Here is a 13,436-nt window from a genome sequence, read left to right as displayed (position 1 = left end):
TCTTTCCTTCTTGCAGCTAGTACTGGACAGGGTAACACCAGCAGGAAAAAAAATCCAACTTTGTTTTCCAGACCTTAAGGCTGCTTGACCTTTCCTCAGTAAATGTATCATACCTGAGTTTTCGTCATGCCTCTCACTGAAAAATGGGTACAAAACTTCTAAGTGAAGCCTAATGCCACTGGGAAACACAAAAGAGAAAAACAATAGAAACTGCAGAGATTTTCTTAACTACAGAATCCCTTTTTATATCTGTTACAATTTAAGCAGTAAGATGCACAGAATAAGCAGGATGAAGGTAAATGGTAAAGCAGGGTTGAAATACACACCTTAGGGTGGCTGCCTAATAAAACACATTACATCACTTTTCCAGTAAGTTTCTTCATCTTAAAACTGTGGTTCATTTTATTCATTCTTCCCTAGTTTGTCGTGATAGTCAGCATAATAAATTTCAAACCTTTGACCTACGATGACTACACCTTCCCTCTCTGGGCAAATCGCATTGGCTGGGGAATAGCATTATCTTCAATGACACTTGTGCCTGCCTATATTATCTATAAATTTATGAATGTGCGTGGGACCTTTAAAGAAGTAAGTGGAACGCTAATGAAATGTCATGAAATGTTGCTATGAAATGAAATGGCTGGATCTAAGTTGGCAGTTTGTTTCTCTTACTCCTAAAACTTATTACTTATGAGTGACCTTTTGGATCCAAACTTCAGATGGATTGGAGTTTTGAGGCAGGATTACTGTATGCTGTTTGAGTTTCTAGATAGAAATTAACTTTCCAGAAAGCACCATAATAATTCTGAAAAAAATTTTTGATGCATGTAATTAGTCTGATTGTTTTTTTTTTCTTCCTTATTAACAAAAAAATATACAAATTATGTTTCCTTCATATTCAGTTATAAGGTATGGTGTTCACACAATTCTACCTACACAGAGTTCAGTCCAAGGTATTCTTTATTCACTCTATAGTGGAGAGTTGTAAAGCATTATATGTACAAAGTTAATTCAGACCTCCCCTATATTAGCATTGTAACAGTCTCTAAACATATACCCATATGCTAGGAGGTTGGGATGTGCCCCCAAAACAGCCCTGTGTTCAGAATGCCCTTTGTTCATCGAATGAGCATCCAGCAAGGACAGAAGAAATGCCTTAGTGGGTCACAGCAATAGATCCATTTAGCCCAGTATTCTGTCTTTAACAGCAGCCACTTCATCTTTGATTTTCTCTGTCAAATATGAATTCTCTGTTTACTAGAATTATTTCAACCTTCTGCCAAGGCTAGAATTAATGCAGATCTTTCTATTGTGTTCATCACTAATATCAGCATACTTGAAGAAACTTAATATTCAAGATAGACCAAGGTGCTGAAATAGATTTGGAAATCAACAAAATTCTGATATAGGCACCACTTATGGTCTGATCTAGCCTGTTGCTTTTTAACTACTTCAGCAAAAGAAGCCAGGTATTAGACAGCAGCATCTTGCACTACATAAACCCATTTCATGCATAATATGCCTGGTCTGTGCACTGAATAAAGCAGAAACTGAGGGAGAAACAATTTGTGACCATCTTATTCTAACGATTTGCCAGCAGCAAGAAGTTTAACATTGCAACCTTAATAGTGTTCTTTTAACTTCCTTTATATGTCTACGTGTAGTACTAACGTATTAATTCTAGTTAAAAGAACCTGTTTCTATGGGAAAAAACGTATCCATACTTCCTTGCAGTTCACCCCCCTGTACTTTTTTTATCAGTTCATAATGACACAGGATTAAGGCTCACTGACCCTATTAATTTTATTATATTAATTTTACCATCACTGTCACAGTAAATTGTCTATAGTCTTAAAACCTCTAATGGTGCTCAGAAGTAAGACTCCCCACCACTACAGAGCATCAGTTTTTGTCCTGTCATGTCATGATTTTATAACCTAGGCTCTTTGACTTGTACCTAGTTCTATTGCTCTCCTTTCCTACCACTACAGTTACATAATGGTGTAGCAAGATATTGATGCTCTTGAGCAAATCATTGAACTACCAGCACACAGAGAATTAAACAGAAAACAGGATCTCACCCTTTACCTGGATAGGGTGCATGTCCCTCACATCGACCTGACAGACCCAGAAGGACAAATGCCTTATTTCTGAAACATTACAGTCACCTCACTTAATGTTCACTTCAGAAGGATACCCCAAAGTGGGAACTCCTCTTCACCTGCCTTGTTTTCATCAGCTCCAACATCTCAATGCTGTGCACAATTTCTAGCTCTCATTTCCAGCAATTCTATAACCTTCTGTTTTGTTCCATTCCCAGGGGTTTACAAACCTATTTTTCAGCAGCATCTATGTGTCCAAGAATAATTTATACTGGCCCAACAGGCGTTTGCCAGCTTGCGCAAGTTTACCAATATTGGGATGCAGAAGCCTTTGGCCAAGAACTCATTTGCTCATTCATTTTGTAGTGTTAGCAAGTTCTGGTTTGTCTTTTACAGCTCCTGTAGACAGCAACCCTTCAGTCTCCCCATGAGAAATACAGCAAAAGGCTAGTACGTTACATCCAAATATCTACCATAAGATATGATGCCCTAAACTGTGGTTCTTAAAAGTATGGGGAAAGGTATGCTCTTAGTCTAATGGGAACTCCTTAAATTGGTTGAAAGTTCATGATAAACCAAAAATCTACATGTGACCCCAAATGGCACAGCACAGCATAAACAAGGGACATGAGCTGGGAAATAGTCAGTACCTCCTTCCTCTCCCACTGGGACCAGTCCACTTCATTACAGCACCACCAGAGAAGTGTGATTTAGGGGATGTCAGGCCTGTGATACCGACCTGTTCCTGATGTTCTTTCCCATATGCACTTGCTAAATATTTGGACTTAGTATTTGCATAAACTTTCTACTGTTGCTTCTTATATTAAAGGCTAATACCAAGGGGCTTATAATAAGCTTGTTCTCTCAGTGACTAAGTTAAAGGCACACGACGCAGTGATATTAAAGATTTAAGTTACCGTTTTAAAGTTCATGCTACTTCCCCATTATAGATTGGGGATTACAGACATAATCCCACTTCATATGGCTGACTTTTTCCTCTTCTTCCCATCTGGTTTAGAGACTAGCTTACTGCATCACACCTGAAAATGAGCACCAACTCGTGGCCCAAGGAAATGTCAGGCAGTTTAAGGTTTGTACTCCTTTCACCATGCTTCCTCTCCTAATATCAACCCTCACCTATCTTTAGCAACAACTACAGGTCTGCACCAGTCTCCTCATAGAGGATGCTTTTGCAGGTCTGTGGTTCTTTATTTCTGCCAGCATGACAAGATGCAGGAGGCTCAGTACGGATTCACATCAACTCTGTTGGAAGGCTTTTAGCACCTTCCTTCTTTGACTAAGCAGAGCCCACAGTTTTACAGATCACCTGAATCCAGTATTTTAGGTTGTATCTGAATACAGTGAGACCTCATTAAGAGACAAAGGTATTTCCAGAATATCTTGTGCATTTGAACAGGTCATAGCCTCTCCCTCAGATATTGCACAGCAAGCTGAGGTCATGTTTCCTAAACTCCAATTATGTACCACAACACATGGTAAACAGCAAAGCAAATATCCAGTGTCAGAGCTTAGACATAATGGCAGTGATGAAATAACGTGCTGGGTTATGTGCAACAGGCTTTCCCCACAGGCCTACAGTTGATTGAAAACACTGCTGGAGACTTCTTAAGCAGCCATGAAAAATATGCCGTAGGATTCCAAACACTGCTTTCCTTATAGCAAATAAAATTAGCTTATAGAAATAAAGTCCTTTTTGTAGAAGATAAAAAGGATGCAAATATGAAGCTTGTTACACTTATCAGCATTCATGCTGGACCACTTCCTGTCTTCAAAGTTGAAAGCAACTAAAATTATGCATAACACCTCAAAAAATGACCCAGATTTTATAGTGGTGGTTTGTATGTTGGTACTGAAAAAGAAATTTGCCTTTTGCTTACTCTGAAAAATACTGTTTGATGTATAATTTTGAATTCTAAAGGAACTAATCCAGGAATAGATTTCTGGAATGCAGTATGGAAGCAGGAAGAAAAGGCTTCCTGTTTCATGACCGCAATTTATTTGATGTGGCCAAGACTATGTAGTAGCACACCACCTCCTCCTGTCTTTTCTTTTCCCTATTCATGCCCTCAGTTGTCTGAAGTTTTAATGTTCCAGCTGCAGCAACTAGATTTTTCCAGAGGCAGATTATCCTCTGTGAATGGGCTATAAACAGCCATTCCTACACAGTGCCAGTCTTCTGAACCTGAATCTATAATGCAAAAATGAAGCAAATTAATTTCACTTAAGTTAGAAAAGATTGTACTCAGAAGTAAATTCCTACAGATGCCTCAAACCATGTTAAACACTAGGGCATATTAAATTTTTTGCTGTCTTCAGTGAACGGCTAGGGATAGCTTTGTTATTGTTAAAGCACAGTTAGCTATTTGTTTATGATGTTTAAGTTTGTAAACATAACACTGACTACGATAACCAAACAAGTACAAAAAATTTCTTCTCATATATGTTCAACAGTTCTGAATTTTAAAACTGAACTGAGAGCTGCCTAAATAGCTTTTATATTCAGCACATCTCACTGCAAACTAGAATCCACAGAAATTTAGTTATAATCTGTTATTTTGAAACCTCTTTGTAACTCTAGATTTGTCAACCAATGTATTTAAAACATCTCTCACTATCATCACTGGAATCAATGTTATTAAACAACTACTTCTGTTCCCTTACAGCTTCAACACTGGCTAACAATATGACAACCAACAGGTTGAGGAAAAAGCCAATATGTTAAGCTAAACTGAGAATACAGAAAAGGCAAGTTCAAAGCTCCCTCGATTATGCTTGGACCAGGCTGGCTCAGAGCTTATCTACTGACTCTTTGAGGGAAGACATCTGCTCTCTGTTCTCAATGCCTCCCTTCTATTACTTGGCTTCAAACGATCTTTAAAGACTCAGATTAATTTTTCTTACATCCTTCGGTGCTTTTTTCGACCAAAACTTGTGAGTTTTGCTATTGGCAGAAGTGGAGGAGGGGGGAGCAGAGAGAAAAGCAATCAACATAAGTTAAATGCTCCTTTATTGTGAAGAAGTGAATTAAACTTTTCTGACAGTAATAACTACTTCAGATATTAATGCCACGGCCTATTTTAAACCAACACCTGACTGTTCTTAGATCTAAGCAAAGAGTATATCAATTATGAGGAAAGAGCAATTTTAACTATGTATTGAAGTCATTAGCTTTCTTGCCATACTATCCTTTGGGATATGAGTTTGCATCCTTCTGAAGTGAAGACTCAGTGCTTCATTTCAGTGGTCTGTTATTAGTTTCTTCTCTTGATGAAGAAGGTTGTCTTTGCTGTATATGTCCATGCCGTTTTCTGTCCAGTTTAATTACACAAGCTGAAGACCAGCAGGAAAACAATTCCTGCTATAGCTACAAAGTACAGAATACCACGCTGTACTTAATGAAAAATATATTCCCTTATATTAACAATTGAAACAGCTTTATCATATGATCCATATTCTACTGATTTTTTCAGCTACATATGAAATTTACATGCAAATAGACTTTCATCTTTTTGTTACACTTTGCTCCAGTCAAATAATGTAAAATACATAGGAAGAGAGAACAATTTCTAGAATTACAGAATCTACCCAGAGGCACCAAAATACCAAACTTTGGCTTTATTGTCCTGCTGTGAACATGCTATTATTACAATTTAACATGAATTCACCTACTAAAACATAGTAAGATTGTGCTGAATAGATTAGAAGGATATTTTAGGCATACTCGGCTCTCGAAGCCTATTCCAGCTCCTCTCTCTGGTATTATTATGCAAGGTGGAAGATACAGAAAAAACTCCGCATTTGGGTGCTGTTCGTATTTTGTGGTCACTTAGCACTGTAGTATCTTCCCAGTGATCACTAGATTCGGTAGCTTTGAGTTCTTTCTTGTACTTATTTATCACTAGATCTACAGTAATTTTTAGAGGCAGTAGCTTCTCAGCTGTATTCAGCCCAGAGTTTACCTCTGGACCTTACCTCTGTATTTTTTTGCCTCTATAAATTCAGTTCAGTTTGTCTTTTGCATATATGTAGTGCTTCCTCTTTTAAAAACAACCATTTAGAAGGAGAGAGCTTTTTAGTTATAAAATAATTTTTGCTGAGGATTTTTTTTCCTTTTTAAAAATAGCCCAGTTTGAAAGTCCCACGGGATTTTGGCTTTTTCCATTCAACTCTGATTTCTGTTCAAAATAGCGGAAGGGAAATTGCTCTCCTTATTCATCCTTTTCCTCCAACATAATCAATACTTGGGAACTTATCAAGTATTGTCCTTTTCTTAAAGAGTCTCTGTGACATATAGTTTTATTTAAACAGGGTTTTAAACCCAAAGGATACTTTCTTCTAATTCTAAGTCATATTTTTGGCCTAGCTGATGCCCAATAGCTGTTTAAATCCTGTTATTAAATGTATTCCAGTAATAAAGGAATTTCAAATGTTGCAGTTCTAGTTCTGCAATTACACAGGAGGACAAACAGTGAAAATATGTTGAGGGCTTCAAAAAAGCCATCCCACCAACTTCATAGTTAATCCCATTTTTATTGTTTGCCACACTACGTGAGAATCTTTTCAGTGTTATAAAGCTTACTTTTCAATAGTACAGCTGCTTCACTCACTGGCTTGGCATGGCTCAAAAGCTTCTCAGCACAGATATAATTACCAGTTTTGAAATTCTTGGGGGCTCTTTAACATGGAGCTTTAATAGCTTGTTACATTACACATTGTTTGGTTCACTTATGACTGGAAATGCTAACAACCTGCATCAACGGTCACTTGTGACACAGCCAAACCCATGCAGGAAGAGTTACATTTGCTCACCACTCAGCTCTGAAATAGGAGCAAAGCTATCTTAACATGGGAGTGAAATCAGCTTTACCCAGCATGTTAGGGTTTGCTTGTATTTTTGTAGGTTTAGTGTGGTATTTATAGCTCAGGACTCCATTGCACTATTGCCATCTTGCTCTGAGTTTTTATAGACAAACATTATCTACCATCTATACAGAAGATGAGGGGCAAAGCAGAGAAAGCAGCAATCTTATTACCAGGAATAGCCCAAATGAAAAAGAAAGATAACACACACTGCATGACTGCCCAGCTAGGCTTTAAGTTCAGAATGTTACCTAAAGGAAGTCTCTTCAAAAATAATACTTCTGTTCCAGAGACAAAGAATAATATCTTCAATTCTCCAAAGAGTAAGATAGTCAACTACCTCATGCCTCTTGGACAGTAAATGATGCCCTTAGACACAAACTAGCATCCATTCAAATGACAAATATCTTTGTGAAGACCAGTTCTTTTCCTCAACTCCACGATATGGCACAGACAGTCCAATAAGAAGTCACAGCTCTGGCAACCAGCTCCTCTTAGGCACCTGATTTGAGCTGCCTAATACATTTTCAATGTGAAAAATATCAAATGCCACTAAGATACTCATCTCCCTTCAGTTCAACCCCTTGTAGTTTAAAAAAAAATAACCACCCATTCAGGTCCTTATCACCCATGTGTTTTAACTGCAACCCTTCCTCTAACTCAGTCTTGGATTTTCAGCCAAGCAGGTCACTGTTTTGCTCAGCTATACCTGTTGTAGGAACAGACTCACCGAGCTCTCCCAGGTATCCCCACGGAATGGCAAGCATATGCTGATAGAGTAGGCAGCTCACTTCCAAAAGAAGAAAAATTTTGATACGAGCTTATTCAAGATGCAGTATCATCTGCTTGCTAATTATGTTGGCTGTTTTAGTAACAAGCCAATGAGAAGAACTGAGTGAAGCAATTAAACAGCTCATTTGACAGTTCTACAAAATATTTTCTTGAAAGCCTTTTTGTAATCTGATAAAGGAAGCAGCTATCATACATTAGCATCTCTCTTCTGACCTTCTTTCCAGTGAAAAAGACGTACCCGTGATCCTTATTTTTTCATCAAGGCACAGAAAGTTAGTTAGCACCTAGGAAAGAGATCCTCCATTTTCTTTGTGCTCCTCCTGCTGTCATTCAGCAGAATAATTCTTCATATACTTGGTACTGTTCTAAAGCTACATTGCTAAAACTCTAGAGATTTAGGTTTCTGGTACAAACTGTGGGTCTTTCATGGGCAACAGTCCAAAAAGCACCAGTGCTGTGTAGTGTTTGGACCCTGTTTGAACCATGGTTTTTTTTTGTCAGTCCCTCTTGTGTTCTGTCATGTCCTGAGGCATACGCCCTGGCAAAACTTGAAAGACATCTTACCATAGTGAGGGATTTTGCAGGAAATCCAGGATCAAACATGATATTTTAAATATAGAATACAGGAGAAATACTTGGCTGTTGCTATTGTACGTGTTCCCTAACTGCACGTGCAATGCATGTTGTATGTAATTTTCCCAGAGGAAATTCCATATAATTGGTCATTTCTTCTCAGCAAAATACCATTTAAATGCTATTATTTAAAAAGGTCAAACACAAATATTTTGTATATACAACCACTTCTTATGCTATTGTTTTTACATGAATTAAGTTTATTTTGTACTCTTAGGCTGTAGAAGGCCACACAGAAAGTTCTTTTGCTTTTAATGTCTCTTTTGGAGTTCTTCTGATTTATACATCATTCATTAGGGGATACTTGCTTTTATGGGAGAAGATAGCTTTCGTTCATATCCTGGACTGATCACTAAATTTCATGAGGCATTTAGGAAACATTTAAGTATTTCTTTTTCCTAAGAACCAAATTTAAACCCTAGATCAGCAACTTCAAAAGAGCGAGACTTACAAGTGTTTTAATGAGGCACTGCAAATAAAACTTTTTTAAATGGGCCTGAAGGACTCTGACATAAGACAGTTACCACAGCTCAACAAATGACAGTATATAATCTACCTGCAGACCTCATGTGTGCACTCTGAGCCTCTTGGGGCAGTAAAATAGGATATGTTTGTTCTAATACATTTTATTTTCTCAGGGCTAAGAATATATCTGAACATACCACAGATCAGCCCATGTGCAAGAACTCAATCTCTTTAATTTCAAGGCCAGCATGATGTTTCGGATTAGGCCCTTGAATGAGTTTGGAGTCTTGGCTAGAGTATAGGGAGACAGATCTGGAAACACTTCCAGAAAGTGTCCTCCAAAGGAAAACACTTTTTCAGTCTACTTTCCTCTGATTCATGCTCATGTTCCTGTTGGTGACTGTAGGCTGACCTCGCTCATCAGCAGAACATTAACCTGAGAATATGAAGCTAAACTGTCTGTAATACATCAGAGAAGTCAGAAACAGGGCCTTTATGAACATGACTTTATTAGGTTCATGTCTATTTACAAGCTGAAAATTGCACATGGAGCTTTTTAAGCAAAGCTGGCCGGAAATCACCATACAGGACTGAATCTGTGAGCTGCTTGGACACCTGAATTATTACAGAACTTCGTTTCCTAAACTGATATTAGCTGGTACATGAGAAAGCCAGCCACATTCTGGCTTCCTTTAGGAAAAGGTACACTAGTACAGGACAGTACAAAACAGTCGGGAAATCTTTTTGAACTTAATTTATAGAAGTTAAGCCTTCGGTTAAGCCCTGTTGTATCTATGACCTTGCATCACTGAGTTTCTGAGAGGATCATATACAGATAAATAGTTGTATTCTCAAACATGCATGTTGGAGTGTTTCTTTCTGTGCTGTGGAGAACAGATTTTTGTTCAGTCATTTCAGTCTGTTGTAACTCAGACTTCAACTGGCACATTTCACCAAGCACTTGCCCCCCTCTAATCCCTCTTCTCAAAGGACAGTTTTTGCTGACAATCAGCCAAGACTGCTTAGACTGACTGCGCAGTCATGCGCGTGTTCCTTAGCTGTGACTAGATGTACAGTTACTTGGTTTTTCCTGCTTAACTGGAGAATTACAAGACTTGTAAGCCATGCCATGCACAGAGAAACTTTTCCTAGGCCAAAAAACTTGATATTTTTGCACATTGTTCCTAATAAAAATTAAATCAGCGTAGGACCCAGATCCTCAGCTGGTGATTAAGTTGTACAGTGGTACTGTTCACTGCCTGAGACTGAATTTAGATGCATCTACATGCATCAGAGACTACTACAGAGAACCAGATGGCAGACAAAGACATTTCAACCAGCAGAAAAACATAACCATGTAATATAGGTGCTTTTAAGTACAGAATTTGATCAGTTTTCCTTCATCATTTAAAAAAAAAATGTTTAGACAAATTCCGATCACTGTATGACTGACCTAGGAGAAGCATGCAGAGAAACAGAAGACAGAAGTACATATCATGATTGTGTTCTGTGGAACTGTCCTCTGTAGAAGAACACATAGGTGTCTAGGTGCAAGTGGTTGGAATGGAGCCAGGAAGGGGAGAAACCGAGAGGCTTAAGTCTCAGTCCAGCCGTGCAGTCAGCATGTAGGTTAACCATTACTGCCATCAGCTTTCCTGTTGAGAACAGTGGGTCTTTTTGCTGAAGCACTGACAGGCAAGATTGGGCCACCTATGTGCTTCACTTTACTCCTTTCTAAAGCTGTTTATTTAGCTGCCATGCTAAATAAAAGTTGCTTAAGTTCTTTAATAAGAGAACAGAATAAATTCATTGAACTAAGAACATTACTAAGCCTTGAGCTGGTTCTCTTTTAAAGGTGTCATGTTGTTTATTGGTCACTGCCAAGAAGCCTCAAACTTGCAGGTGCCCTGCATTTGTAATTTACGTTGCACTCTCTGTGAGCCTATCTGCAAGACTCAGCTTTTGTTTGCTATGGGTAATCTCAGTTACAAAGGGAGAAACTCTAAATAGTACATTTTGAAAATAACTTCTAATAGGTCTGACAAAGATTTGCCTTACGAATAAAAGCTTTATAGTGAGTATTTACTTGGTTTACACCAGTGTTTTACTTAATTTTTAATGCCTTTTTATAGCAGTGACTAGACTTTACCTTAGATAAGGGTACCTCTGTATAGGAAATATTTTAATATTTTTACCAGTTTTTTTAATTTTCATAGAATATAAGTGTATATTGTAAGGCGACAAATTCAACTTTGATGTAACAAGGTTATCACACAAGACCTATTTCTCCATAATATTTTGTAGTCAGCCAGTCTAGTTCAATAATATGTTGGGATTTGATTATAAATGTAAAAATGTGATAAAGGAGAATAGAACATTATCTACAGCTAACGCACATTGTAGCACAATATTCTCCATTACTGCCTTAATGTCATAGAAGAAAATCATGTGTTTTTAATTTATATTCTAAAACAAAATCCAAAAAAATCCAGAGCATCCTTTGGCTGCAATTCGGTGTTGTTAGACAACTTAACATCAAACCAAATGTGTTAGTGTCTAGTAGTTCTACTTCCAAAGCAAGAGATCACATTGCAGTTTGCAGGAATAAATTTTCACAGGAGTTCATAACTTGCCACTAGTAAAAATACTCTCCAAAGTGCCCTGGTGACCAAAAGTATCCAAACACAGCCACCACATTTCCATGCCCGATTCCACTAATCGTGCAATCTGCAGGTCCATTTGCCTTTTTTTTTTTGTAAGTCTTTGGTTATCTGGGGGAAATTACTTTTTTTTTTTTTTTTTGAAAGGGAGACACCTACATGCCCATGTGTGTAACTAGAAAAAACTACATTTCTTGTAAATATGGATATGGACGTGTGTGATGTGTGCTGGTTAACTATACTTAAAATGTTGATAAAGATGGTGAATGTAAAGTATTTGTCCTCATTCCTCTGTCTTTCTGTGATCAGTGTAAATAAGAACTGTTTTAAGCCGTGCATTAATGTACCAGATTATTCCAATATTGTGTATAAAATTATTTAAATAAAATCTGACAAATATGCACATAAAAAGAGTATAAATAAAAGTCTTATGTACCAAGAATTTACTTATGACAGTCTATTAAAAGCTGAAATGAAAGTTTTGCCTGTTGTCAATACTATTCCCAACTAAAGCTTCACAGTGACAGCCGGTGTCCTGGGTTCTGCAGCGATGTCTCCAGCAGTGGCCCTCCCAAGGACAGGCATTTCTGGAGCAGGACTGCCTGACAGCAGTGTAGAAAGGGTAGCCTTGAGGTGACTCTAAAGACTAGCAGTCAAGTAAAAAAAGCCCAAAAGCAGGAACCCTATTTAGCTCTCAACCTCTGTGAGATAGTTCACATCCTTTCAGTGTCCAGTGGATGCCGTGAACAGACTAATTTCTACATCTGAACTCCTTTCAGGAATGCAATTACAGTAATGCCACGAAGCTTTCACAACCACACATTGAAAGGAAATAATCAAGACGTTTTAGGAACATGAATCAAAATGCATAGCACAAAAGCTTTAATTCCCCAAGGGTACTTTGTTTCCTTTTTATAAGCAATTCCCTTAGTCTCATTATTGCTATAAGTAGTAATAGCCATAAGAGAATCATTCCTAATTTATGGATCAGCCAGGAAAAAGCTACTCTTATCCAACATGGAGGAAGAATAGATAACAAAGACTCTTTTACTAAAAGTTAAGCCATTTTCCTGTATTTGCACATCGAACATCACAAAATTAAGTGAAGCACTGTTTCCAAAGGTACATTTTGTTAGGCAGTCTCAATTATCTACATACAACTTTCATACTTGGCACGTACAGAAACTAATCTACTTCCCTCAGGACTTTTTTTTTAAACAGATCTCAATGTTACTAAGGTACAGCCTTCAATTGTTTATATTCCTCAACTGCCTTCAAGCAAGAAAAACATGGTTTAAATTATTTTTAATACCTCGGAAAAATTGAACTAAGGCCTTTTTTTAATGTCAGTTTTTAATAATGTAAAACACAAAACCACAAATTAATATTAAAATAATTCAGAGTTAATTTCAAAATACTTTGTGTTTCACAGAAGTTTCTTTTAATCTATTTTGCTGTTCAAGAGAAGTCTGTTCACAAAAATTTTCATTTTTTATTACTCTTCATTTTCCCTTTTACCATTTTCACCAAGCTCCAGTCAACTGGTAAGTCTTTTAGACTCAGCATTTGCATACTATTATGAAAGCAAAACTAGGCAAACCTTACTTAAAATAATGGAAAAATTTTGTCCTCCTGGAAGTATTATAGGAACCAATTGCTTTTGGATAACTGCATAATTTCTTTGATATTTCCCTAATTTACTCTAAAAGCAGGAACCTAAATCACATCCTTTTTCAACACCCAAAACAGAGTTAGGACATTACACTCTTGTAAATGGAAAGAGGACGGAGAGAGAAGAACAGATGTGCTCTGTTTAACAGTAGTAATTACAAGTAACAAACACTGTTAAAAAAATGTTCAAAGAGAAACCAGTTTAGCCTTTTTTTTTTTTAACTAAAAAAGT

The 13,436-nt window shown here is 37.4% G+C and overlaps 1 protein-coding gene across 1 annotated transcript in view; it reads left to right on the top strand.

Annotated features, from left to right (window-relative positions):
• Positions 1-5,566, top strand: part of LOC104461213 (sodium-dependent noradrenaline transporter-like) — a 63,454-nt gene extending 57,888 nt beyond the window's left edge. Inside the window, exons 13-15 of the mRNA XM_010072716.1 lie at positions 421-588; positions 3,121-3,192; positions 4,787-5,566. Of these exons, the coding sequence (XP_010071018.1) occupies positions 421-588; positions 3,121-3,192; positions 4,787-4,810 (264 nt within the window). The 3' untranslated portion in view covers positions 4,811-5,566. The remainder of the gene's footprint in view (positions 1-420; positions 589-3,120; positions 3,193-4,786) is intronic.
• Positions 5,567-13,436: the final 7,870 nt, after the last annotated feature.

The sequence above is a fragment of the Pterocles gutturalis genome, unplaced genomic scaffold (genome assembly GCF_000699245.1).
Source record: "Pterocles gutturalis isolate BGI_N339 unplaced genomic scaffold, ASM69924v1 scaffold23892, whole genome shotgun sequence".
In the NCBI taxonomy this organism is placed as follows: domain Eukaryota; kingdom Metazoa; phylum Chordata; class Aves; order Pterocliformes; family Pteroclidae; genus Pterocles; species Pterocles gutturalis.
Note: the sequence above shows the minus strand (reverse complement) of the source record. Positions and strands in the feature narration are given on the sequence as shown.